The sequence below is a fragment of the Sorex fumeus genome, unplaced genomic scaffold (assembly GCF_029834395.1).
Source record: "Sorex fumeus unplaced genomic scaffold, SorFum_2.1 ptg000102l, whole genome shotgun sequence".
NCBI classification, from domain to species: domain Eukaryota; kingdom Metazoa; phylum Chordata; class Mammalia; order Eulipotyphla; family Soricidae; genus Sorex; species Sorex fumeus.
This window is the reverse complement of record NW_026606159.1, coordinates 1250356-1275880: the sequence shown is the minus strand read 5'-3', so window position 1 is coordinate 1275880 and position 25525 is coordinate 1250356. Positions and strand designations below refer to the sequence as shown.

The 25525-nt window shown below is 65.2% G+C and overlaps 2 protein-coding genes across 2 annotated transcripts in view; one reads left to right on the top strand and one right to left on the bottom strand.

Moving 5' to 3' along the window:
* Positions 1-674, top strand: part of ABCC1 (ATP binding cassette subfamily C member 1) — a 77947-nt gene extending 77273 nt beyond the window's left edge. The window contains exon 31 of the mRNA XM_056134737.1: positions 530-674. Within this exon, the coding sequence (XP_055990712.1) occupies positions 530-638 (109 nt within the window). The 3' untranslated portion in view covers positions 639-674. The remainder of the gene's footprint in view (positions 1-529) is intronic.
* A 1075-nt stretch (positions 675-1749) lies between these two features.
* Positions 1750-25525, bottom strand: part of ABCC6 (ATP binding cassette subfamily C member 6) — a 40913-nt gene continuing 17137 nt past the window's right edge. Inside the window, exons 12-31 of the mRNA XM_056134738.1 lie at positions 25064-25267; positions 23512-23658; positions 22479-22566; positions 20994-21069; positions 20401-20527; positions 19966-20142; positions 19317-19484; positions 18648-18822; positions 17870-17945; positions 16150-16267; positions 15375-15582; positions 14323-14633; positions 12641-12840; positions 8252-8378; positions 7034-7135; positions 6383-6529; positions 5440-5598; positions 5195-5361; positions 3489-3683; positions 1750-3287 (exon numbers count right to left, since the gene is read on the bottom strand). Of these exons, the coding sequence (XP_055990713.1) occupies positions 3179-3287; positions 3489-3683; positions 5195-5361; positions 5440-5598; positions 6383-6529; positions 7034-7135; positions 8252-8378; positions 12641-12840; positions 14323-14633; positions 15375-15582; positions 16150-16267; positions 17870-17945; positions 18648-18822; positions 19317-19484; positions 19966-20142; positions 20401-20527; positions 20994-21069; positions 22479-22566; positions 23512-23658; positions 25064-25267 (3081 nt within the window). The 3' untranslated portion in view covers positions 1750-3178. The remainder of the gene's footprint in view (positions 3288-3488; positions 3684-5194; positions 5362-5439; positions 5599-6382; positions 6530-7033; positions 7136-8251; positions 8379-12640; positions 12841-14322; positions 14634-15374; positions 15583-16149; positions 16268-17869; positions 17946-18647; positions 18823-19316; positions 19485-19965; positions 20143-20400; positions 20528-20993; positions 21070-22478; positions 22567-23511; positions 23659-25063; positions 25268-25525) is intronic.

Sequence of the window (25525 nt, the reverse complement as noted above, 5' to 3'; positions counted from 1 at the left end):
TGTCGCGCCAGCAGGAACCCCTGAGCGTCGTCGGGTGTGGCCGCCAAGACACGAGAAGACGAATAGTCAGTCATAAATCACGTCAGAACCCGACCAGAGCCAAAGGGCCAGACCCTCCCACTTGCTTGAGCGGCAGCGGTTCAGGGGTCCCGGGAACCTTTCGTGTCTGCGAGGGACTTGGCATGCACTTGTCACTGATCCTGGCGAGCGGGGTCCAGGCCCGGCAGGTCGCGTCTCCTGCCTCTCGTCTGCGGACGCTTCTGTGAGCTGTGCTCTGTGTTCGGCCCACTTCGGCGCTAGCCGGGTTGGGTCCAGTGGGCCCCTGGAGCTGGTTCTCCTCCCTCAAATGCTCAAGGCGTTTCCATTAGATTTCCGGAGTCGAGGGCCAAAGTGGCAGTGACCGCAGGTCCCGGGCGTGGCCATGCCAGCCGGGAGGCTGGGGAGTGGGACCGGAAAGGGAGCTGGAGCGGGGCTGGCGGCCGGGGCGGGCGGGTGGGAGCCCTGACCCTGCGTCTGCGCCTGCCCGCAGGGTGATCGTCCTGGACCGGGGGGAGATCGTGGAGTGCGACACCCCCGCAGAGCTCCTGAGGCAGCGCGGGCAGTTCTTCAGCATGGCCAGGGACGCGGGCCTGGTGTGAGCAGCCTGTCCGGCCTCCAGCACTGAAACCAAAAGGCCCAGAACCCAGATGCACACGGGCGCCCCCCGACGGCCCTGCACGACGGAGCCAGCGGAGCGAGACGAGACTCCGGGGCTGGGGGCCCTCGCACACCCCCCGCCCCATACACACACACCAGCCCGCCTCCTCCCCGTCTGCGCGCGTCACTCTCGGTGCTCAGGGGACAGACCGGCCACGGGGAATCTGCTCGTGACCAAATCCAGCCACCACGTCCGTGGATCACAAGCCTTCGAGAAGCTTCTCGGCCCACCCCTCCACCCCCCCCTCCCCCCACCCCCAGGAGGGTCCGAGAAGGACTCCCCCACCAAAGCTCTTTCCTGGGGGCTGCTGCCGTGTCTGGGTGAGGGACCTTGGCAGGACAGGGACCCCCAGCGCCACAGCCGGGCAGGGTCACTCCTCTGACCCCTGTCGGTCTGGGCACCTCGTCCATCCCTGGGGTGCCCGGGGAGCCGGGGGGGGAGGGGAACTCGCTTCCCAGACCCACTCGGGGGTGATGGTCACCGGGGGCTCTCTCACCCAGTCCGCCTGGGTTCCTCCTGCCCTTCCTCCCTCAGTGCCCACTTGCGCTTCCTGTGACCGGTCGGTACCAAAAAGAACCCACGTTGGGTCTTGTTTTTAAATTTCGCCCCCTCCTCCGGCCCGCTTAGCATCTGGGTCACTGCTGTCCAGGCGGCAGCCAGAAGCCTGGATGTCTGGTTTCCAAGTCTTTGCCAAGGAGCTCGCGTGACCATCAGTGATGGCTTTTCTTTCTTTCTTTCTTTCTTTCTTTCTTTCTTTCTTTCTTTTTTTTGGTTTTGTTTTGCTTTTGCGGGTTTTTTGTTTTCGTTTTGTTTTTTGAGTCCCTCCCCAAGAGAGGAAAAGTCTCAGGACTCTCCCCAGGAGGAAGGGGTGTGCGCTGTGAGCAGACTGGCTGCGAGGGACCCACTCTTGCTGTCCTGCAGGAAGAAAAGGGGGAGCCCCCACAGGCCAGCTCTGTGGGTCCCGGGAAAAAGCAGTGTGAGAAACCCCCACCCCCACCCCCAGGCTCCCACCTGCTTGAATTACGTTGCTGGCTTCAGCCTCCGAGAAGTGTCTTTCTTTTGGGTGGAAAAAATATATATTTATTTTTTTGTAAGTTATACCATTCTTTCACATGAGATAAACCAAGTTTTTCTTGGGGATCTTTTTGTAATGACTTACACTGGAAACGCAAATATTTGCAGATACTTTGCAGTAAAAAGGAAAAAAAAGTTTGATTTCTTTCTAAAGGACCCTTGTCTCGGTTCTGGGGCCTTAGCCAGGGTTCTCGCCATCCCCTCGAGTCGAGTCTGAAGGGCTCCCCTCCTCTTTGCCCCGGTCCCGGGAGGGGTGGTCGGGAACGGGGTGCCTGGGAGTGAAGGGTCTGTTGAGGCCGGGGAGGATTGGCGCCAGGCAGACCTAGCCGAGATCCCCGCCCACCTCGGTCCCCTGCTGCCCCTGAGCTGTGCAGGAACTCAACAGATGCAGGGACGCGTGACCCAGCCTCAGAAGCACACGTGAGCACACACGTGCACACACGTACGTGCTCTCACACGCACATGCTCAGACGTGCACACGTACGTGTACAGACATGCACGTGTAGACGTGTGTGCGTGTGTACAAACATGCAGACGTGCAAGTATGCACACGTGTGTGGACACATGCGCCGACATGCACGTGTGCGCACATGTACAGACGCACGTGCAGACACACACACGCACGCACGGCACACATAGGCACCCACGTGCACACACACTCACGCACACGCCCCCTGGAAGAGAAATCCCAGCCGATCGGCAGGCCCTCCTTGTGAGGTGCTCGTCCGTCAGCTTCCCGGATGTGGCTCCTGGTGGGAGAACTCTCAGCTTTCGGCACGGAGAAGGGGGCCTGGCCGCGGCTCCCTCAGCCCCGGAGGCGAAGGGCCCGCCCCCCAGCCAGAGCCGCTGCAGTGCAGCCGCACCCCCGAGGGGCCCTGGGCCCGGGGTCCCCCAGCCCCGAGCTGAAGATGGGCGCGTTTCCGCCCGTGTCAGGACTGCGTGCTGGGACAAAGCCCCTTGCCCAGACAAGGCTGGTCCCGGCTTAGCAAGTTCCCTGCTGCTGAGAGCCAGGCCACGGAGGGAGCTGGGGTGCAGCCCAGTGGGCCTGACCGTCCCCGTGAAGTAACGCTCCCCCTCTCCTCTCCGTGAGGGCAGGAAGTTTTATTTCCTCACACACATGGGCCAGGGGCGGGCGGGGGCCACAGTGGTCTCTGGTTCTCTCAGACCGCCTGTCAGTGGGCCGACGACTCCCAGGGACAGGCCGCCTTGTGTCAAGTCCACTCGCCACCGCCCCGCCGGCTCTTCTGGTCTGCAGGGTGGCCTCTCCGGAGGGCCCCCCGGGGTCCAGGGCTCAGCCCCAGGCCAGGGATGCTCTCCCCCCCCCCCCCATGGTCAGAGAGGGCAGTGGGGACCCCCTGCCCTCCGGACGTCCAGGACACACTTTCTCTCTGCACCACGCGGGGAGCGTCAGACCAGGCCAGACTCCTGGGCCAGCTCGTAAAACAGGCCACGCTGCGCCAGCAGCTGGGCTGGGCTGCCACTCTCGGCCACCCGGCCGTTGTCCATGACCAGCACCCTGCAGGGGACACGGGGACACAAGTGTGGGGACGCGGCCCAGCCCGTCCAGAGTCCAGTTTCCGGAGCGTCCTGCTCGGCGCCAGCCCCCTCCCGGCGGCAGCCTGGCTCATCTTGCCCAACTGCCTGGCCGCCCTGCTCACACCCTCCAGGCTTGCCCTCCCACCTTTGATCCCTGCCGTGGGCGGGGGGGGGCGCTTACCTGCTGCAGTCCATGACGGAGCGGAGGCGGTGGGCGATGACCAGCACCGTGCACTGGGCAAACCAGCCCCCGAGGGCTGCCTGAATCTGGCTCTCGGTGCCCAGGTCCACGTGGGCCATGGCCTCGTCCAGGATGAGGATCTGGGTGTTCCGCAGGAGGGCGCGGGCCAGGCACACGAGCTGCTTCTGGCCCATGCTGGGGACAAGGGGCACCGTCAGGGCGGGCGAGGCCGGCCCACCAGCGGGTCCCTACGGCAGGTGGAGGTGTGCGCCAGGACAGCCCCCAACAGGCAGACCCCCCATAGGAATTCCAAGACATCCGAGCCCCCCAGGCCTCAGTTTACCCAAATTCTGAAAGATTATTTCTAGTCTCTTTGGAGACCCGAGAGATGGTACTGTGGGTAGGACACTCGCCGAGCACATGGCCGACCCAGGTTAGATCCCCAGAACCCCAGATGGATCCCCGAGCACTGTCTGGAGGGATCCCTAAGCACCTCCAGGTGTGGCCCCAAAGGAAATCAAAAAGATGTATTTTGAGACTATTCCGAGTCTCTGGTCCCAACCCATGCCGGAGGCAGCCCAGCTTCAGAAGGGTCATCTCAGCAGCCTGAGAGAGGCCCAAGCCGCAGGACAGCAGGGATGGCACTGGCCTAGCACAGCGCTGACCCGGGTTCAATCCCCAGGCAGGGTTCTCCGAGTTGCCGGGAGTCAGCCCTGAGCAATCCCAGCTGTGTCCCAAAAAAAAAAACAAAAACAAAACAGAAGAACCTGGGGAAACCGGTCTTGGGTCAGAACTGTGATCTGGCCACCTGCGGGCCAGCCCTGTCCTGCAGACGAGTCGTCCTCGGACCAGAAGTGATGACCAGAACAGGTGACCAGCAGGCTCCAACCTTACTGCACCGCAGAGTTCATGAGGCATGAACTTATGGCCGAAGTGCTCACCTGGGGTCTCCCGCCACTGAGCAATGTCCAGCCAGCCCAGCTGCCTGGGGTCCCCGGTCCTGTACGCCGTTTCCCTGAGCACCGTAACCAAAAGGGGTGCCACCCTCACAGAGGGATGTGTAGGCATGAAGGTAGCAGGAGCCTGGCAAGCCGGTGGGTGGGCACCACCGTGAGGACGCACAGTCCCCACCTGAGAGACTGGTTCTGACCGGTTTGGGTTTTCGGTTTCTTTGGGGACAAATCCCCCGCTGTGCTCAGGGCTCACTCCTGGCTCTGTGCTCAGGGCTTACTCCTGGCAGGCTCAGGGGACCGTAGCAGGAGGCGCCAGGGATTGAACTCGGGTCAGCCGGCTGCCAGGCAAGTGCCCTGCCCGCGGTACTGGGGCTCCGGGCCCAAGCCCTTGTTCTCCTAAGAGGAAAATGCCAGGGCTGGAGCAATAGCACAGTGGGTAGGGCGTTTGCCTTGCACGCAGCAGACCTGGGTTCGATTCCCAGCATCCCATAGGGTCCCCCAAGCACCGCCAGGAGCGATTTCTGAGTGCAGAGTCAGGAGGAACCCCTGAGCATCGCCGGGTGTGACCCGAAAAGCAAAAGAAAAAAGAAAGAAAATGCCGATTTTGTGAGGGCGCACCCCGTGTGGCCAGGCGCCCCCGTGGACATGGGGCCGGCGTCGCTACAGCGAGTGGCACATCTCAGGAGCAGGGGATGGCATGGAGTGGCGCGTCCGGCAGAGGCCGGGGGTGGCCGGGGGGCGCCAGGCTCCTACCTCAGGTCGCTGCCCTGGTCCGCGCACTCGTAGAGGAGCTGGCCGGGCAGGCTGGCCACCAGGGCCCGGAGCTGCACCGTGTCCAGCGCTGCCCAGATGGCCTCATCCGTGTGCTCCCGCAGCATGTCCAGGTTCATTCGCAGGGACCCGGGGAGCAGGATGGGGTCCTGGCCGGGAGGGCGGCACTCAGCTGGGGCCGCCGCGCCCCCGCCCCCGCCATCGCCCCTCCCCCTCCCCCGCCTCACCTGGGGGATGATGGTGATCCGTGACCGCAGAGTGTGCAGCCCCACGTGGGCGATGGGGACCCCGTCGATCCACACCCCACCCTCTGCCGCCTCCAGGAACCGCAACAGGCCCCCCGCCAGCGAGGACTTCCCGGCTCCCGTCCGGCCGACGATGCCCACCTGCCGGGCCGGAGGAGGCGGGCTGATGCCCAGGCACCGTGCTGGGAACACCCGCCCTCATTCCTCCTGTTCTTCCACCTGTCCACCTTTCCCTGGACCCATCTGTCTGTCTGTCGTCCATCTGTCCATCCATCTGCCCCTCGACTCTTGCATGCCTCCATCCATCCATCATCTGCCCATCCGTCCACCCTCTCATCCATCTGTCCATCTACCTCTCTACCCATCCACCCATCCATCTATTCATCTATCCACTCACCCATCCATCCAACACTCCATCCATCCATCCACCCACCCATCCATCCACCTAACCATCCATCCACCCACCCATCCATCCATCCATCTACCTCTCTACCCATCCATCCATCCATCCATCCACCCACCCACCCACCCACCCACCCATCCGTACAGCCATCCATCTCTCTACCCATCCATCCATCCATCCATCCATCCACTCTTCCATCTGTCCAGCCAGCCCCCGCCTTTCCCCTCTGGCTTCTCCCCCAAAGCTCCCTTGGGGACACGGCTCCGCCATCTCCTTCCGCCCAGGCCTCCTTGCGCACCTCCCAACACCCCAACCCCATCCTTCTCTCCACGCGCCCTCACACTCCTTCCTTCCTCCCCTGGGCATTCCCCAATGCCGACCTTCTCCAACCTTCCTTCCTTGTCACCCATGACCGTCTCAGCGGCCGGCCCTCAGCCCTACCTCCCCCATCCCCCACCCGGCCATCTCGTGTGGGGCACACTGAGACGGCTGCTGGGGTCCGCGGGGGAGGGGAGCACCCACCTTCTCTCCCGCCTGGATCTGGATGGACACGCCCTGCACAGCCAGCGGGAGCCCGGGACCATATCTCAGCCCAAAGTTCCGGAACTCGATCTGCCCCCCGAGAGGCCAGGGGTGCTGGGTGGCCCTGGTCGACAGCTTCCAGGGTGCCTGCAGCAGGAGGGGACACTGAGTCAGCCTCACTCCATGGGGCACCTCGCTGGGCCTCAAGTGTCCTCTTCTCTCCAATGAGCACATTTCACACAGGATGTCTCATGGCCGGAAGCTAATAGCCGGCCGGCAGTGGGGCTCCCTGGGAGGGAAATGGCAGTCCCTGTGTGAAGCCCTGAGCTGCACCCCAGGGGGGGAGGGAGGGAGGGAGGGAGGAAGGAAGGAAGGAAGGAAGGAAGGAAGGATGGATGATGGAAGGAAGGAAGGAAGGAAGGAAGGAGTGAGAGAGGGTAGGAAGGAAGGAAGGAAACGGAGGGAGGGAGGGAGGGGAGGGGCAAAGCCGGGTCGGTCGCCAGGGCTGGAGGCAAGGGGCCTGTGGGCAGGGAGGGCAGTGCCCTGCTGTGCGGGACGTGGCTCTCTCCTCATCCCCTCTCGGGCAGGGTGTGTGTGTGTGTGTGTGTGTGTGTGTGTGTGTGCGTGTGTGCGCGCGCGCGCCTCCGTCACCTCCTTGGGCGCGTGGGCATAGTCCTTCATCCGCTCCACGGAGACGATGCTGCTCTCCAGGTCGGTCCAGCTGCGGACGGTCCACTGCAGCGTCTGCATCACCTGGGACCGCAGGGCAGGGCGTCAGCCGGGTGGGTGTGCAGCCGGCTCCTGCCAGGTGCGGCTGGGAAGCGGGACCCCGCGCCCAGGGGACGGGAATGGGCTGTGGCCACGAGGACCCCTCTGTCCCCCTCGGCAGATCTGCGGTGCAGCGCAGAAAGGAGCCCGCAGATACCGGTTTGATGGCCGGAACAGAGAGGGCCCGTGGGGCTCCCAGGACACCACAGCAGCACCCAGGCCCAGACGTTCTGGTTCTGAGGCCTTTGGAAGGGGCTGAGTCACCGTCACAGCTGGACCCACACCCAGAGCCCCCAGTCTGCCCCCACCACCCTCCGACTCCCTCTCCAGACACACCATCAGGCGGTGCCCCGGAGGCATCCCCTGCTTTCACCCTCAGGCAAACCTGCCTCAGCTGCCCAAGGAGGCCACGAACGTGCCCCAGGGGGACACAGGCAGGGTCAGCGTCAACACAGAATCAACGAATTATTATTCGTTCACATGTACTTGATTATAAATTACAAACAAATATTGTTTTTGTGTGTTCTATATGATTCTACAAACTATTATCGCTTATTTTATATCATAAATGATCATACACCGTATTCTTTCATGCTCTCTCTGTTCTTCTAGAATGAGCTGTGATCTATTGGTCTATATACCCAGCAGTGCCCCGCCTCGAGCCCTGAGCCCGCACGACCCGAGCCTGGGCAGGGCGGGTCTGGCCTGGCCTTCAGCACGGCCACCACGGCTCGCGGGGACGAAAAGCCCACCACCATTTCCCCCAGCGCCCTGGAGGCGCCAAGCAGAGCCTGTCCCGGCGGGTGGGGCAGGGCTGCCCCCCTTTCCAAGAGACAGGAGGCCCGGCAGGCACATCCCGGCGAGGGGTTGGACTTGGGGGCTGGGCCACTCCCGGGGAGCCCAGGGCAGGTGTCCCCGAGCCGGGCCAGAGATGTCCCTGGGTTCAGGCTAGAGACTCCCCAAGCTGAGGCCAGAGACGTCAACCAGCCCGGGTCAGAGATGTCCCCAAGTCCAGGCCAGGAATGTCTCTGGGTCCAGGCCAGACACGTCCCCGAGCCCAGGCCAGAGATGTCCCTGAGCCCAGGAAGGGCACCCACGTACCTTGAGGGAGGTGGACACAGAGAAGCCGACCAGGCCGGCGCTGAGACGGGCCTTGGACATCACGGAGCAGGCAGCGGCCACGAGCACCAGCCCGTTCCCCAGCAGCTCAAGGTTGGTGGCGAGCCACCTGCGGGGGGAGGCACAGGAGGGTCTACGGGCAGGTCGGCGGGCTCAGTGGGGCCCACGGCATCCGCTTCCTTGGGCACAGGGACGCTCGCAGTCTGGGGTGGGGGGGCGGCCAACCTCGAGCCTCCAAACCCCAGCCCACCCGCCCAAGTTCTGTGGGTGGGGGAAGTTGAGAGACCAGCCTGGGCCCCCCACAGCCGGCTCAGAGCACTGCCCTGCCATGGCTCTTGCGTCCCCACTGCCGGGACCTGACGTCCCTCCACACAGGATGCTCATCCGCACTCTAGACCCAAGTCAGCTGGAATGACACCTCCCCAGAGAGCCTCCAGGCCTGCTCCCTCACCTCCCCAGAGAGCCCTCCGGGCCTGCTCCCTCACCTCCCCAGAGAGCCCTCCGGGCCTGCTCCCTCACCTCCCCAGAGAGCCCTCCGGGCCTGCTCCCTCACCTCCCCAGAGAGCCCTCCGGGCCTGCTCCCTCACCTCCCCAGAGAGCCCTCCGGGCCTGCTCCCTCACCTCCCCAGAGAGCCCTCCGGGCCTGCTCCCTCACCTCCCCAGAGAGCCCTCCGGGCCTGCTCCCTCACCTCCCCAGAGAGCCCTCCGGGCCTGCTCCCTCACCTCCCCAGAGAGCCCTCCGGGCCTGCTCCCTCACCTCCCCAGAGAGCCCTCCGGGCCTGCTCCCTCACCTCCCCAGAGAGCCCTCCGGGCCTGCTCCCTCACCTCCCCAGAGAGCCCTCCGGGCCTGCTCCCTCACCTCCCCAGAGAGCCCTCCGGGCCTGCTCCCTCACCTCCCCAGAGAGCCCTCCGGGCCTGCTCCCTCACCTCCCCAGAGAGCCCTCCGGGCCTGCTCCCTCACCTCCCCAGAGAGCCCTCCGGGCCTGCTCCCTCACCTCCCCAGAGAGCCCTCCGGGCCTGCTCCCTCACCTCCCCAGAGAGCCCTCCGGGCCTGCTCCCTCACCTCCCCAGAGAGCCCTCCGGGCCTGCTCCCTCACCTCCCCAGAGAGCCCTCCGGGCCTGCTCCCTCACCTCCCCAGAGAGCCCTCCGGGCCTGCTCCCTCACCTCCCCAGAGAGCCCTCCGGGCCTGCTCCCTCACCTCCCCAGAGAGCCTCCGGGCCTGCTCCCTCACCTCCCCAGAGAGCCCTCCGGGCCTGCTCCCTCACCTCCCCAGAGAGCCTCCGGGCCTGCTCCCTCACCTCCCCAGAGAGCCCTCCGGGCCTGCTCCCTCACCTCCCCAGAGAGCCTCCGGGCCTGCTCCCTCACCTCCCCAGAGAGCCCTCCGGGCCTGCTCCCTCACCTCCCCAGAGAGCCTCCGGGCCTGCTCCCTCACCTCCCCAGAGAGCCTCCGGGCCTGCTCCCTCACCTCCCCAGAGAGCCCTCCGGGCCTGCTCCCTCACCTCCCCAGAGAGCCCTCCGGGCCTGCTCCCTCACCTCCCCAGAGAGCCTCCGGGCCTGCTCCCTCACCTCCCCAGAGAGCCCTCCGGGCCTGCTCCCTCACCTCCCCAGAGAGCCTCCGGGCCTGCTCCCTCACCTCCCCAGAGAGCCCTCCGGGCCTGCTCCCTCACCTCCCCAGAGAGCCTCCGGGCCTGCTCCCTCACCTCCCCAGAGAGCCTCCGGGCCTGCTCCCTCACCTCCCCAGAGAGCCCTCCGGGCCTGCTCCCTCACCTCCCCAGAGAGCCCTCCGGGCCTGCTCCCTCACCTCCCCAGAGAGCCTCCGGGCCTGCTCCCTCACCTCCCCAGAGAGCCTCCGGGCCTGCTCCCTCACCTCCCCAGAGAGCCTCCGGGCCTGCTCCCTCACCTCCCCAGAGAGCCCTCCGGGCCTGCTCCCTCACCTCCCCAGAGAGCCTCCGGGCCTGCTCCCTCACCTCCCAGAGAGCCTCCGGGCCTGCTCCCTCACCTTCCCAGAGAGCCTCCGGGCCTGCTCCCTCACCTCCCCAGAGAGCCCTCCGGGCCTGCTCCCTCACCTCCCCAGAGAGCCTCCGGGCCTGCTCCCTCACCTCCCCAGAGAGCCTCCGGGCCTGCTCCCTCACCTCCCCAGAGAGCCCTCCGGGCCTGCTCCCTCACCTCCCCAGAGAGCCCTCCGGGCCTGCTCCCTCACCTCCCCAGAGAGCCTCCGGGCCTGCTCCCTCACCTCCCCAGAGAGCCTCCGGGCCTGCTCCCTCACCTCCCCAGAGAGCCCTCCGGGCCTGCTCCCTCACCTCCCCAGAGAGCCCTCCGGGCCTGCTCCCTCACCTCCCCAGAGAGCCTCCGGGCCTGCTCCCTCACCTCCCCAGAGAGCCTCCGGGCCTGCTCCCTCACCTCCCCAGAGAGCCCTCCGGGCCTGCTCCCTCACCTCCCCAGAGAGCCTCCGGGCCTGCTCCCTCACCTCCCCAGAGAGCCCTCCGGGCCTGCTCCCTCACCTCCCCAGAGAGCCCTCCGGGCCTGCTCCCTCACCTCCCCAGAGAGCCCTCCGGGCCTGCTCCCTCACCTCCCCAGAGAGCCCTCCGGGCCTGCTCCCTCACCTCCCCAGAGAGCCCTCCGGGCCTGCTCCCTCACCTCCCCAGAGAGCCCTCCGGGCCTGCTCCCTCACCTCCCCAGAGAGCCCTCCGGGCCTGCTCCCTCACCTCCCCAGAGAGCCCTCCGGGCCTGCTCCCTCACCTCCCCAGAGAGCCTCCGGGCCTGCTCCCTCACCTCCCTCAGAGAGCCTCCGGGCCTGCTCCCTCACCTCCCCAGAGAGCCCTCCGGGCCTGCTCCCTCACCTCCCCAGAGAGCCTCCGGGCCTGCTCCCTCACCTCCCCAGAGAGCCCTCCGGGCCTGCTCCCTCACCTCCCCAGAGAGCCTCCGGGCCTGCTCCCTCACCTCCCCAGAGAGCCTCCGGGCCTGCTCCCTCACCTCCCCAGAGAGCCTCCGGGCCTGCTCCCTCACCTCCCCAGAGAGCCCTCCGGGCCTGCTCCCTCACCTCCCCAGAGAGCCCTCCGGGCCTGCTCCCTCACCTCCCCAGAGAGCCTCCGGGCCTGCTCCCTCACCTCCCCAGAGAGCCTCCGGGCCTGCTCCCTCACCTCCCCAGAGAGCCTCCGGGCCTGCTCCCTCACCTCCCCAGAGAGCTTCCGGGCCTGCTCCCTCACCTCCCCAGAGAGCCTCCAGGCCTGCTCCCTCACCTCCCCAGAGAGCCCTCCGGGCCTGCTCCCTGCCTTGTTCTCAGCCTAGTGTCCTTCCACCCTCTCCTCGCTGGGCCCCTTTGAACCCGGCTTCCTTCCTGTGGTCTTGTGGAATGCCCCCCACCTCCGACACGATGTCCACCTGCGGCCCCAACTGGGAAACACGGCCTCGATGCATCCCAGCCGAGGTCCTTCCCCATGACCGTCACCGCTGGCACCCGTGGGAGCTGAGCCACACACAGTCCTGTCCCGGGGATGTGACACACAGGAAGTGCGCCCCGACTCACAGGGAAAGGTGGGGGACGCGCCCGCCGCCTCCCCTCCGCTCCCTCCGCCCGGACCCTCACCCACCTACACCCTCTGGGCGTGAGTCAAATAACTGCACAATCCAAAGCCAAGAACCCAGGGCTTTCCCCCCACCCACCACCTCATTCTCCCGACAGCCCCCAGGGGCTGGGGGGCATCCCTGTCCCCCACGACTGACGAGCAATCTGAAGGTCGAGGGGGTCCGTGTCGCCCAAACCCACACCTGGAACAAATGAATGCAAAGCCCCAGGCAGACTCGACTGCAGAGCAGGGTCCCATCTCGGCTGGACGACGTGGGACGCTCATGTGCGGTGGGGGACGGGGCAGCCGGGGGTCTCTTCTGACCCTGACCCAGGGAAGCCACCAGCAGGGACAGCCCCTCCCCCCACACGGACGGTGGTTGTGGCGCTGACTGGGGCCACGGTGACCGAGACTTTCTTCCCTCTCTTTTGTGTCTTCGGTGCTTGGTCCTGGGGGCCACACCTGGCGATGCTCAGGGCTGACTCCTGGCTCTGTGCTCAGGAATCGCTCCTGGCTCTGTGCTCAGGGAATCCTACGGGATGCTGAGATGAAACCTGCATCGGCCGCGCAAGGCAAGCGACCTCCCCGCTGACCCATCGCTCGGGCCTGGGCTTTGTTTGTCCCTCCTGCTGCCATCTGTCCTTCCTGCCCACCAGCGGCGAGGGGCCCCGCGGGCGAGGGTCCATCCTCCCAGGGCCCGAGCAGTGTGCCGCGTGAGCCTGGAGAGCTCCTGGGCCTGTCTGGTCCCACTGTGTGATCTCGCGTGGTGCTCTAGGGGCCCCTCCGCCCCGAGCCGCTTCCTACCTGTCAGCCACCAGCTTCAGGAAACTGACCCGCTGGCTCTCGTTCAGGCGGGTGTCATTCTGAGCCACGAAGGCCCTTTGCTCCCGGAACGCCCGGAGCACGGTGCTGCCCTGGGAGGACTCGGCCAGGTGGGAGCACACGGCTGAGTGTCGTTCCGACTCCAGGCGGCGGAGCTGGCACGAGCTGGCCACATACAGGCTCTGGAGGGACAGGCAGGAGGGCAGCGGTGGGGCGGGCCGGGGCCGGGCTCTGCTCCCCACGTCTGTGGCCCACCTGCCCGCCTTCCCCTCCGTGTCCCCGCAGGCTCAGCATCCCACGGTTCTCGTTCCGATGATTTGGGGAGAGAAGCAAGATTCCTTCATTGCAGGGAAAAAAAAAATTGCAGAGCGGGGCCCCATCTCAGCTGGACCATGTGGGAAGCTTGTGTGTGGTTGGGGACGGGATGGCCAGGGGTCCCTCCTGACCCCGACCCACGGAGAGAAAAGCGGGAACTCACGAAGCCAAAGGCTGGTTGTTATTACACTGAGTTGGGGTGTGGTGACCCCAGAACTGGCGTGCGCCCCTCACTGCGCTGTCATTTCTATATTGATGACTGCGGGGCCGCACCTGGCCGTGCTCGGGGTGCTGGGGATCAGATTAGGATCAGCGGTGAGCAGAGCAAGCCGGAACCCCTGTGGGTCTCCCCGGTCCGCACATGGGACTTTTTCTTTTCTTTAAATCCCTTGGGAAGCCTTCAACCCCCCCCTCCACACACCCCCCCCCCCCCCGCAGGAGTAATTCCTGAGTGCCGAGCCAGGAAGTAACCCCTGAGCATCGCCAGGTGTGACCCAAAAAGAAAAAAAATCAGACCAACGACAGCCCAGAGCAATAGCACAGCAGGTAAGGAGTTGACTTTGCACGCGACTAAGCCAGGTTCAACCTCCTGCATCCCATATGGTCCCCAAGGTAGCCAGGAGTGATCCCTAAGCACAGAGCCAGGAGTCAGCTCTGAACACCGCCAGGTGTGGCCCCAAAACGAAACAAAAATCAGACCAAGGGGCTCTCCCGCTACAGGGTCCAAGACAGAAGGTCTGAGGCTTGAGAACGTGCTTGTCCACTGTCCCCAGGCAGGCACTAATGCCTCGGCTGAGAACCCGGGGTCAGAGATGAGAGGACAGAGTCCCAGTTGCAGAGACCAGCAAGCACTGAGTTCGTTTCATTTGCTCAAGTTGGCCTTGGGCTTGACCGAGTGGTAGCGTTTAAGAAAGTTCAACGGCCTGTGAGACCTTGCAGGGATTCCGGGAACATCGGGGAAGGGAAAGCAGGTTTCGGAGCAAGACAAAATGGAGAACGGGGGGCCGGAGCGATAGCACAGCGGGGAGGGCGTTTGCCTTGCATGCGGCCAACCCGGGTTCGATCCCTGGCATCCCGTGGGGTCCCCCGAGCACCGCCAGGGGTAATTCCTGAGTGCAGAGCCAGGAGGAACCCCTGAGCATCACCGAGTGTGACCCAAACAAACAGCAGAGGATGAAGAACTTCAATACAGATGTGAGAGGCAGAACCGGATGTCCGGTACAAGATGCCCCCTGCGTGTCTGCCTCCAGGATCCTTCCGGAAGCCGTCCCCAAAGTCCTTGCCCAGAGGCAGGGGACCTGCTGGGCTGACCTGAGCTGGCCTCCAGAAGCTCCCCAGCGCCTCCTTACCTGGAACCCGGCGTAGATGACCAGCAGGGGCAGCACGGCCAGGATGGCCAGTGGTGTGGCCATGGTCACCACCAGGATGACCTCCAGCAGCTCAAAGGCGTAGTTCAGCAGGAGGCGGAGCTTGTCGGGGATGTCCACGTCCACCGTGTCCGTCTCCTTGGAGAAGCGGTTCAGCAGGTGCCCGACGGGCGTCCGCTCAAAGAAGCCGATGGGAGAGCGGGCCACGTCCCAGAGGAGCCGCCGGAAGAGCAGGCTGGACGCCCGCACGCCGCCCACGAGCACCATGGCCGTGGAGGCGAACAGCCCGACGGCTGGGGAGGAAGGGGCAGGGCGTGAGGGTGGGTCCCCAAGGCTCCCTCGGGGTCTCTGCCTGCCTGTGGGGCTCTCCTGATGGTCCCTTCTGGAGTGGGCAGAGGGACGCCACCCCCCCCTTTCCATGTCCACCAGGAACCTCAGAACGTGACTTTTTTTTTGCTTTTGCTTTTTGGGTCCCACCCGGCGATGCTCCGGGGTTCCTCCTGGCTCTGCACCCAGGAATGACTCCTGACAGTGCTCGGGGGTTCTCTATGGGATGCTGGGAATCGAATCCAGGTTGCCTGTGTGCAAGGCAAACGCCCGACCCACTGTGCTATCGCTCTGGCCCCTATCACTACTAAGGAAGGAAGGAAGGAAGGAAGGAAGGAAGGAAGGAAGGAAGGAAGGAAGGAAGGAAGGAAGAAAGAAAGAAAGAAGAAACGGACTCAACGATGGAGCTTATAGGCCGGGAGAGTGGGTGGGCTAACTGGGAGGTTTGGGGTTCGGAGGAGCGACAGTGGCTGGGGTGCTGGAAGTCCATATTTAAGCCCCACAGCTTGTTGGGGGGGTCTCAGCTACCCCAACAGGGGGTCCAGATTCTGCATCTGCCGGAAGAGGCTGGGAGCGGCTGAGGGTTCCCAGGAAGGGGGGCGCACCATGCCCCGCACCCTGACCCCATCTGAGGGAAGCTGGCTGGTACCGGTTCGGGGCGGGATGGGGCTGGGGCGTTCGGAGCGAGCACGGTGGGTCCGGGGTACCTTGGAGACAGCCCAGGAGCCCGAAGACACAGGCCCGCAGCGCTGCCTGTGGCTGACGCCCGGCCACAACGGGGTCGTCCGCCCAGAGGCTCAGCCAGTAGCCGTGGCAGAAGGAGGCCACTTGCTGGCAGAAGTAGAGGAAGAGCACGTAGAGGCAGAACGGGGCGCCCACGGCACGCAGGTAGCTCAGGTACGTGGTCGTCTGCACCTGGAGCGCAGAGTGGGGGTGGGGGCGCGTGGGCGGGGGAGATGGGCAGGGCCCCGTGAGGCGCCGTGGGCTCTGGATCCTCCCAGGACCCCAGCCCTGGAGCCTGCTCCTCTCCGACCTGGGCACCCCTCCCCCGACGGCGCCCTCCTCTGCACGCCTGCGTGGGTGGGGGGCACTCGGGGCGATTCATCCAAGAGCTCTGGCATCGGTCCTCAACGGCCGCTCCCGAGTCCCAGGTAAGGACACGGGGGACCAGGAGGGCTCGGCCGCTGGCTCGGGACTGACTCCCGCCAACCCGCCTCCCCTAGATCCCCGATTCGTCACCCGGACGACAGGGCCGCCGCCGTCCACCTGAGGATGGTCATCAGGGCCCCTCGCGACCAGAACCCTACAGGCACTCAGTGTGGAGCAAAGGTGCCCCCACGCTGCCTGGGGAGGGCTCCAGGGTCCCGGGGTGGTAGGCTGGGGGTGAGGGCTGGAGCGAACGTGCTCCCTTCCCCGCCCCGTCCTGCCTGGGGAGGGCTCCGGGGCCCTGGGGGAGGGGGCCGGGGCGGGGCTGGAGGTTACCCTGCCATACCAGACGCCGACCCTTCCTGGTCCGCCTGCCGCCTCGGGGCCACCCAGGGGGACACTGGCCTGGCTCTCTGGAGGGGGGCTGTCCTTCGTGGGGACACACTGGGTGGACCTGCCATTCACAGAAACGAGGACTCGTTAGTGTCCCCCTGGTCCCCAGTAGCCGCTCAGTGGGGGGGTCACACTCCCTCCATCCAGCGACTCTGGGACCCCCTGGGCTCCAAGATGTCCGTCGGGAGTGCCCACCCAACACCGTCCACGCTCTCAGCATCCAGCGGCCACTGGGCTGAGATGGGTGTGCGGCGAAGTTGGGAACCCCCGTTCTCGGGTCTCCGAGGGCCTGAGCCTGGCTGGGCTGGCCGGGTCCAACGTCCGTTCTGCACAGCCCACCTGCCCAGAGCTTCCTGAACAGGCTTCCCTCATGGGGGGACAGCCCGACTGACCCCGAAACGTGACGTGCCGTCTGCTGGCTACGGAGACCTCCTTTCTCAGCATGGGGCGGCCTGACACGGGGCGTGCGGATCTGACCTCCACCCACTGCCCTATGCAGGGGTCCCCGGCACCCAGAGGAGCTTGTGTAGGTCCGTCCCCCGCTCCAGAATCAAAACCAAACTATCTGTCACCCATAACTCAAGCAGGAATGTATCCGCCATCTTCACACCCACCCAGAGTGAATGCACAGTTCCGCCTCGTTGGTATTTGAGGCCGCACCGGGTGGAGCTGGGGGTGACCCCTGACTGTGCTCGGGGGACCAAGTGGTTCCAGGGTTTGAACCCGGGTCCCTCACCTCTAAGGCTTGTTTGCATGCATGTAGCCCGCCGAGCTACCTCTCTGGTCCCTCTTTCATCTGCAAGTTCATCTCTACGTGTTTGTCTCTCAATCCATCGATCACCGTTAGTTCTCTATTAAGCATGTAACAATGCATCTATCACCTCCATCAGTCTGCCCATCCCCTCCCCATCCTCTGTGGACCCACAGATCCTGTTTATCACTCAGCTCTATTTCCTTTTCCATCCATATACTTTGCAGGGCTGGAGCGACAGCACAGCGGTAGGGCGTCTGCCTTGCACGCAGCCAAAGTGGCCAGCCCGAGTTCGATTCCTCCGCCCCTCTCGGAGAGCCCGGCAAGCTACCGAGAGTATCTCGCCCGCACGGCAGAGCCTGGCAAGCTCCCCGTGACGTATTCGATATGCCAGACACAGTAACAACACAGTCTCCAATGGAGACGTTACTGGGCCCGCTCGAGCAAATCGACGATCAACGGGAGGGCCTTGACTTTACTTTACTTTGCTCAGCACCAATTACCTCTCAATCATTCATCAACCCCTAGAGATCATTTCTCTCTCTCCCCTCCCTCCCCCCCCCCTCCCCCCGTCTCTCTGACCTGCCTTTCCTTTTCTCGGGCCGAGGGCGCGGAGAAGACAAGGCAGCTGGCTATGCCCGTGGCCCAAGAATGTTCTGGATGTTGGAGGGGGGGAAAGCCTGTGTCCAGGTGCCACCTCTCCACAGGGATCGAGGACCAAGTGCCCACCGGAGGGCTGCCTCCTTGGGCCACGCCTGGTGGACAGGTCGGGCAGTACCCCGCAGGGGAGCACCATGCTGGGATTCGGGAGGTGCTTGGTCCGGCCCTTCCGCCCCACCCCCACCCTGCTGCAGACGCAGCTGCTCCCACGCGGCAGGGCTGCTCCCTACATCCGCCCCCCAGCCGACTCACCCCTCTGCTCCCCCCTCGGGGCTCCTGCTGCCAGAGGGGCCTCCGGGGCCCGCCACGTCAGTGACGGGGTCCGTCTCTGTAAGGCCAAGGGAGCTGGTCAGTGGGTGTCGTCAGCTCGGCCTCACTGTACTAGCACTTCGGCCCAGGGGCGGGGGGAGTTTGTCTGGGGGCCACACCTGACAGTGCTCAGGGCTGACTTCCAGCTCTGTGCTCAGGGAACCCCGGAGGATGCCAGGGATGGAACTCAGGGCCAGGAGGCCAGGGATGGAACTCCTCAGGGCCAGCGTGCCAGGCAGGCGTCTTCCCCGCCGTCCTACCACTACTGACCGCCCAGGAAGTCAGCCTCCGGGAACGGGGGTCACTGTTGATCTGATTTCACAGACAATGGGGGCTCTGTCACGGCTTTGATGCCACAGTAGGTCATCAATACTGGCCGGGCACGGCTGATTCCAGGACTCCACATAGGAGGGAGGGCCCGTGCCTTTGGGGATCTGGGACCCGACTTCCAGCCGTCACTTCTGCTCCGGACCATTTTGAGCCCAGCCTCTGAGCACTGAGCGACCCATCACTGGGTCCAGAGCTGGGCGGGCCAGAGTTCCAATCTCATGACCCTGGACTAAAGAGTCTGCGCGCTCGGCCCTGGTGAACATCTCTGCAGAGCGCAGCCGCCCGGCATCCCGGAGAGGTGAAGGGGGCGGGAATTGAGTTTCTCAGGCAGGGAGCACACGATTGCTCCGTCCCTCCCGGGAACCCGGGGGCCAGCACAGCCGGTCAGTACCTGCCTCCCCCTTCTCTCCAGGCTGACGGGCTCGGTCCAGGAGGCCCACCAGGGGCCCCTGCCTCTGCAGAAGCTCCTGGTAGGGGCCCATCTCGGCGATGGCTCCGTCCTCCAACACCACGACCCAGTCGGCGTGCGGGAGGACATGGAGCGCGTGGGTCACCAGGATCCGCGTCTGTGGGACAGAAGGAGACTCACTCGCACAGGACCCGCCTTGCAGGGCTGCCGGGGGGGGGGGGGGGCAGGCAGCGTCCTGGAGCTCGCAGTGGGCAGTGCGGCCCTCGCCCCGCGCCTGCCCGCGTCCTGGGGCACCAGGGACCTCGTCGAGGCACAGACGCTCCCCCTGGACTCGGGTCTTTTCTCCTTTTTAATTTCTGGCCACGCCCCACGGTGCTCCGGGGTCCCTCCCGGTAGTGCTCAGGGGACCCGATGGGGTGCTGGGGATTCAAACACACGAGAGGAAACGCCACCTGCCGTGGTTCCAGCTCTCCAGCCCCCCAGCCCGTCCTGAAACGAGGAAACCCCAAGTTTCCCGGACCGCTGAGGCGGTGAGGACGACGGCCAGGTGGGTGCTGGCCCAGAGGCCCCCCGGAGCCCGGCGGGGGGCGGGGGATGCCCGGAGCTGCGTGACGCCAGCCGGACGAGCTTCCTCTGCCCCCAGGAACTCACCGAGCCTTGGAGCAGCCCGCCGGGCCCGATGACCTGGCTGAAGACCTGCTGGCCAACGCGGGCGTCCAGCGCGGACAGAGGGTCATCCAGCAGGTACACGGCCGCCTTCCTGTACACGGCCCGCGCCAGGCTCAGCCGCTGCTTCTGCCCGCCGGAGAGGCTCATGCCCTGCGGACACGGGGGAGGAGGGGCTGGGGCCATGCTGGGCCACCAGGGCCGGGCGCCTCTGCCCCTTGGAGCGAGGGAAGGTGCAGGCCCTGGCCCCTAGGGGCCGCCCAGGGTGAGCCTCTTGCTCTTCTGGGGGCCAGAGCGAGAGGACAGAGGGGAAAGCGTTTGCTTGGCACGCAGCTGACCCAGGTTCGGCTCCCGTAGGTGTTCCCTGAGCCCGCCAGGACTGATTCCCAAGCACAGAGCCAGGAGCCGGCCCCAAGCATCACCAGGTCAGTCCCAAAACACCAAAAAAGGAGAAAAAAAAATACTTGCTCTCCACCCAGGCTCTGCCTAAGCCCTTTGTTGAGGCTCAGAGAGGGGGAGCAACTTGGCTGATGTCACACAGCGCGGGCCTGTGAGGAATGCTCCTTCGCCAAGCATGACTGGCTGGGCCCCGGGGGGCTTCTCCTCCCCGTACTGGGCCCCACCCCCAGCTCACCTGCTCCCCGAGCTGCGTGTGGACCCCTTGGGGGAAGCCACGCACATCTGGGCCCAGGGCACAGGCGTCCAGGACTCGCTCCAGCCACGGCTGGTCCAGCTCCCGGCAGAAGAGCACGTTGTCCAGCACAGACGCGTTCTGGACCCAGGCCTCCTGCGGCACGAAAGCCACGGAACCCTACAAGGACCCCTGGACATTAGGGGGCCCCGGGAAGGAGGTGGGAAAAGTCCGGGAGGGGAGTAGGGGGCTGAGGTCTGGGTGGGGGCAGAGAGGAGCACTGCGTGGGAGCAGGGTGTGGTGGGGAGGAGCACTGTGCGTGGAGCAGAGTGTGGTGGAGAGGAGCACTGTGTGGGGAGCAGGGAGTGGTGGAGAGGAGCACTGCGTGGGGAGCAGGATGTGGTGGAGAGGAGCACTGTGCATGGAGCAGGGCCTCACCCTGACGCTTATGGACCCGTCCACCTTGAAGAGCTCCCCCAGCAGGGCAGACAGCAAGGATGACTTTCCGGCGCCCACGGGGCCCACGACGGCCAGCAGGCAGCCCTGGGGCACTGCGAGGCTGATCCTGCAACATGGGCGGGCAGAGAGGGTCCCCCTCACCCCAGATGCAGCACACGGGAACGCACACGCTCACACAGATGCACACGCCTGTCATGAACACCGGCGTCACACCACACACATGGGCATCCTGTGCGCGCACATGTGTGTGCTGACCATCTGGACACACGACCACGCACACAAGACGTGCACGGAACACCGTGGGCTTTCACACGCGCACACGCATGCTCGCAGACATGCTCCCCATGCACCCTGCCCTGTGTTCCACGGGTCACCCCGACACCCCCTGCACTCACGACACGGCTGGTGGGAACGCCCAGTCTCCGCTGGGAGCGCCTGCTTCCCTGAGACCCCGACCTGGACCCATCCGGGGCCCCAGGCGCACCCCACGCACACCCTGAGGCCCTCCCTCTCGCCCCCGTGCACCCCCTTTCCCTGAAGGCCACACGGGGCCCCCAGGCACTGTTCTGTACCTGTGCAGGCAGGGAGGGCTCTCCCGGGCCCAGGAGAAGGTGCCCTCCTCGATTCTGATGCAGTTCTCCCCGGCAGCTGCGGGACAGAACAGACGCACCAGATGCTGGCGGCCGCCGCCTGGTCCCGTCCCCGAGGCCCCAGCCCCAGAGCATGCAGGTACCTGGCCTGCTGCACCTGCTTCCTGATCCTGCCCGGCTAGTGCGCGCGCCAGGGAGGCCCGTCCCTTCCCTGCGGTACGACTCAGGGGCCCAGCCCTCCGCCCAGGGGCCAGACTCTGCCCACTCTGGAATCCCAGAGCACAGCCACACCCTGTCACCACCGTCTCCCCAGGAGGGCAGGGAACAGCCTGCAGATGCCCAGCGCTATGCAAAGGCTCCAGCGCCTACAGCCTCAGCAGACTCCTGGAGTCACCGGATACGGGGCTGGAGCGATAGCACAGCGGGTGGGGCGTTTGCCTTGCACACGGCCAACCCGGGTTCGATTCCCGGCATCCCATATGGTCCCCTGAGCACCGCCAGAGGTGATTCCTGGGTGCAGAACAAGGAGTAACCCCTGTGCATCACCGGGTGTCACCCAAAAAGGGAAAAAAAAAGGATGGAGCCGGCACGTGAAGAGGGAAGCAGGAGCAGGCAGATCTCAGCGGGAGCCATGGAGCGGGGGAAGCTCGGGCCCCTCCTCTCAGCATCTCATGCCGGGGGCTCGGGGAGTGGTTGGGGGAGATGCCCTGGGACCCCGTAGGCAGTTCTCAGCCCACGGAGCAGCAGTCCAGCACCAGCGCCCCAGAATGCCAGGCAAGGCGGGCCCTGGGCGGTCCCCCCGGCACCCCTGGCTGGGCTCCATGAGACCCTCGGACCAACTCCGACGTCTTTTCTGCACACGACCGCTAAGACGGGAGACGCTCGGCCTGTCCCCGGGGGGGTTCTTCCACTCCGGACCCTCCCCACAGCGGAGGCAGCGTCAGGCGACTCGCCCAGACAGAGACCCTGAGGCTCGGAGACAGGAGCTACGTGGCAAGAGCGCCAGAACTCGGCCCCCCGCAGACCCCCCGACCCAGACGACTCTCACAGGTGCTGGCCGACAACAGCTCAGCTCCTAGGGGACAGACAGACATGGGGACAGGTGCCTCCAGCTGTGGCCGTTCCGAGAATGGTCCCGGCAGCCCCCAGGGGAAGGGTGAGGGATGAATGGGCAGACGGGCCGGCCCGAGAGCCCACGCTTCAGGGGGCACATCCCGTCTTACGTCTTACCAGCGGGAGCCCTGGGCTCAAATCCCTCAACTTCCAGCACTGCGGAAGGCCCAGGAGCCTTGGAGCACTCGCCCACGGGTCTCCCAGGCCCAGCCCAGCAGCGGGCAGAACAACGGCAGGGAACAGAGCCCCCACCGCCCTCCCTCATTTCTGGGATCCCCTGTCCCTCCCTCCCCCCCCCATTTCTGGACTCTCCACTGGATCCCGCCCAGCCCTCCCTCCCGGAACCTCACTCACGGCATCTGGTGGGAGTGGAGTCCACTGCCTCGGGGCTGACTTCTTCCAGGCAGAGGAAGTCGACCAGCCGGCCCAGGGACACCCAGGCCTGGGGGAGCAAAGGCAGGTCACCCAGAGGGAAGGACGAGCGAGTGACCGGCAACTTCGAGGTTTGGGGAGCCCAGTGCGGCTCGGGGGCACAGCTAGGCGGGGCCAACCCTGGCGCCAGGAAGGAAAAACAAAGTAACAACGAAAGGGGGATTGGGAAGACCCTCTAGAGCCTTCCAAGACCAGGTGGACCAAACTTTCCCTGACCCTGCAAACCAGGTGATGGGGGCAGCTGCGTGGCCCTCCTGACCTGCGTGACTCCTCACCTGCCCTCCAGGGGGCGCCCTCCTGGCCCCGCCCCCAAATTAACAGCCATGGAAATAGGGGGCCTCCCTCCGCCCTGTTCACTGGTGCTGTTTTGTTTTGTTTTTGTTTTATGGAGTGTGTGTGTGTGTGTGTGTGTGAGTGTGTGTCTGTGTGAGCATTTGAGTGTGTGAGCGTGTATGTGAGCATGTGTGTGTGAGCGTGTGTGTGAGTATGTGATTGTGTGTACGTGAGGTGTGTGAGTGTGTGTATGTGACTGTGTATGTGAGTGTGTGTGAGTTTGTGAGAGTGAATGAGTGTGTGTGTGAGCGTGTTGGTGTGTGTGCGAGTGTGTGTGAGAGACTGTGTGTGTGTGTGTGTATGTGGCGGGGGCCCCCATGGGAGGCACATCCAGCAGTGTTTGGGGCTTACTCCTGGCTCTGTGCTCAGGGGTGACTCCCGGCGTGCCAGGCCAGTGCCCGGTCCTGGGCTGTCTCTCATCGCACCCGGGACAGGGCAGCGTGGACAGACGCTCGGGGCCGGCCCATACGTGGCTTCGGGTGACACCGAGCTGGGCCCGACGCCCACGTAGAGAACCGTGGCCTGGCAAGCGACTCCAGGACAGAAGTCCGTGAGCCCCTTCCCCGCGCGCCTGTGGGCGTCCGGCCCTTTGTCCCTCCCTCCAGCGGGTGCCCTGCCTCACCTGGACGGCCGAGTTGATGCACAGGGGCAGCATGGCCAGTGAGGTGGTGAGGAGCGAGAGGATGTTGAGGCTCACAAAGGCCTTCTCGGCGTCCATGGCACTGCCCCCGGTCACCAGGGTGTACACCGTGAACATCACCAGCGCCACCTGGGGGCACAGAGGCCGCCCGTGAGGTGCCGGGAGATGCGGGGGAGCCCCCACGTGTCCCAGGCCCTGGCTCCGATCTGCCGTTGTCGGGACATCCGGGGCTCAGGCCCTGGGGAAATGCGGCCCTCACTTCTTGGCTTTTTTTTGGTTTTTGTTTTTGGCTTTTTGGGTCACACCCAGTGATGCTCAGGGGTTCTCCTGGCTCTGCACTCAGGAATTACTCCTGGCGGTGCTCGGGGGACCATATGGGATGCTGGGAATCGAACCCGGGTCGGCTGCGTGCAAGGCAAATGCCCTACCCGCTGCATGCAGGAACTACTCCAGGCAGTGCTCCGGGGACTGCATGGGATGTCGGGGATCGAACCCGGGTTGGCACATACGGGGCAAGCACCCTCCCTGCTGTACACCACTCTGGCCCCTCCAGCTCTGATTTTTGTTTTATTTTGTTTTGGAGCCCAACTCGGCGATCTTCAGTGCTCACTCCTGGCTGTGTTCGGGGAACCCTGAGGTCAGTGCCGGGTCGGGGCTCGAACCTGGACCAGCCGCATGCGAGGCGAACACCCTCCCCATCGTGCCCTCGCTCCGACCCCAGCACGAACGATTTTTTTTCTTGGAAGCAACCTTGGGGTTCTCGACAAGGGTGGGATCGTGACTCCAGAATCCCCGGGGAGGCCCAGAGAGACGCTCAGCGGGCTGGGGGAGCCTCAGGTTCCGTCCCTGGAATCACACGGTCCCCCGAGCACCGCCAGGAGTGACCTGCGAGCACGGGACTAGGAGTCACCCCTGAGCGCTGCCAGGTGTGGGCCCTAAGCCAAAAATACTCCAAATAGATGTAACTGGAAATAGAATCCCCAGGACAAAGAAGCTGAACTCACACGCACTCAGGTCACTCCCCTGCACACAGAAATTCCTCACGGGCACGTTCTCGGTACTGGGGGCGTCTGTGGCTCTGAGTGTCGGGAGCGAGGGCTCCCTTCTGGGTGTCGCGGGGGCCGTGGTCACACGGCAGGAAGCTGAGTTGGGGGGACACCCATTCTGCGTGATGGGGAGCCCTGGGGTTTCCGCCCTGTGGCTCTCAGCCATGCCACGATCTGGGGCTTTGGGTTTGGGGGGATCCTGTGGGCGTGGTCCCATGTGCTAGAGGGAGGGTCTGTCCAGCACCCACCGGGCACCCCTGGGGGATCCCCTCTCTCCTTCCCTCCCCACAGGCCAGGCTAGCCACAGCGTCTGCTGCGGGGGCGGGGGGGACACGACACACAGGCAGGAGGAGCCCCCACCCCCCAAGAGAGAAGAAAGCCTGTCTGGAGGGACGCGGGGGGGGGGGGGGTCTGCAGAGAGAGAGAGAGAGACGCTTCCCGCCTGCTCCCAGCCCGACCGCACCCCCTCCCCGCCAGGGGGACGTCACCAGGAACGTGGACACCTGGAAGGACACGAGGGACACGGAGAAGAGGAGCCCGGAGGCCCTGAGGGCGGCCAGCTCCCGGGCCCGCGCGGGCAGCACGCGCTCCAGGAAGGCCGCCTCCCAGCCGTGGCACTTGACCATTCGCATGTTGCGCAGCATGGAGCTGGTCAGCCTCGCCCGGGAGTCCTTCTCCCGCATCTGCTCCTTCTGGAAAGGCGGAGGGGGGAGGGAGGGAGGGGGAGGGAGAGAGACTGTGTGAGGGGGAGAAGGGGGCGTTGCAGAGCCGGTCAGAGTGAGGAAGCAAGAGAGGGCGGAGAGAGGCCGAGGGAGTGCGGAACGAAGGCACTGACCCCACAGGACACAGACCCTGGCCCGTCCCAGACACCCTGACACTGCCAGGAGCGACCGTGGCAAGGCCGGCTGTGACCCCCAGGAACCAGAGAGACACGGCCAGACGCCACCTGG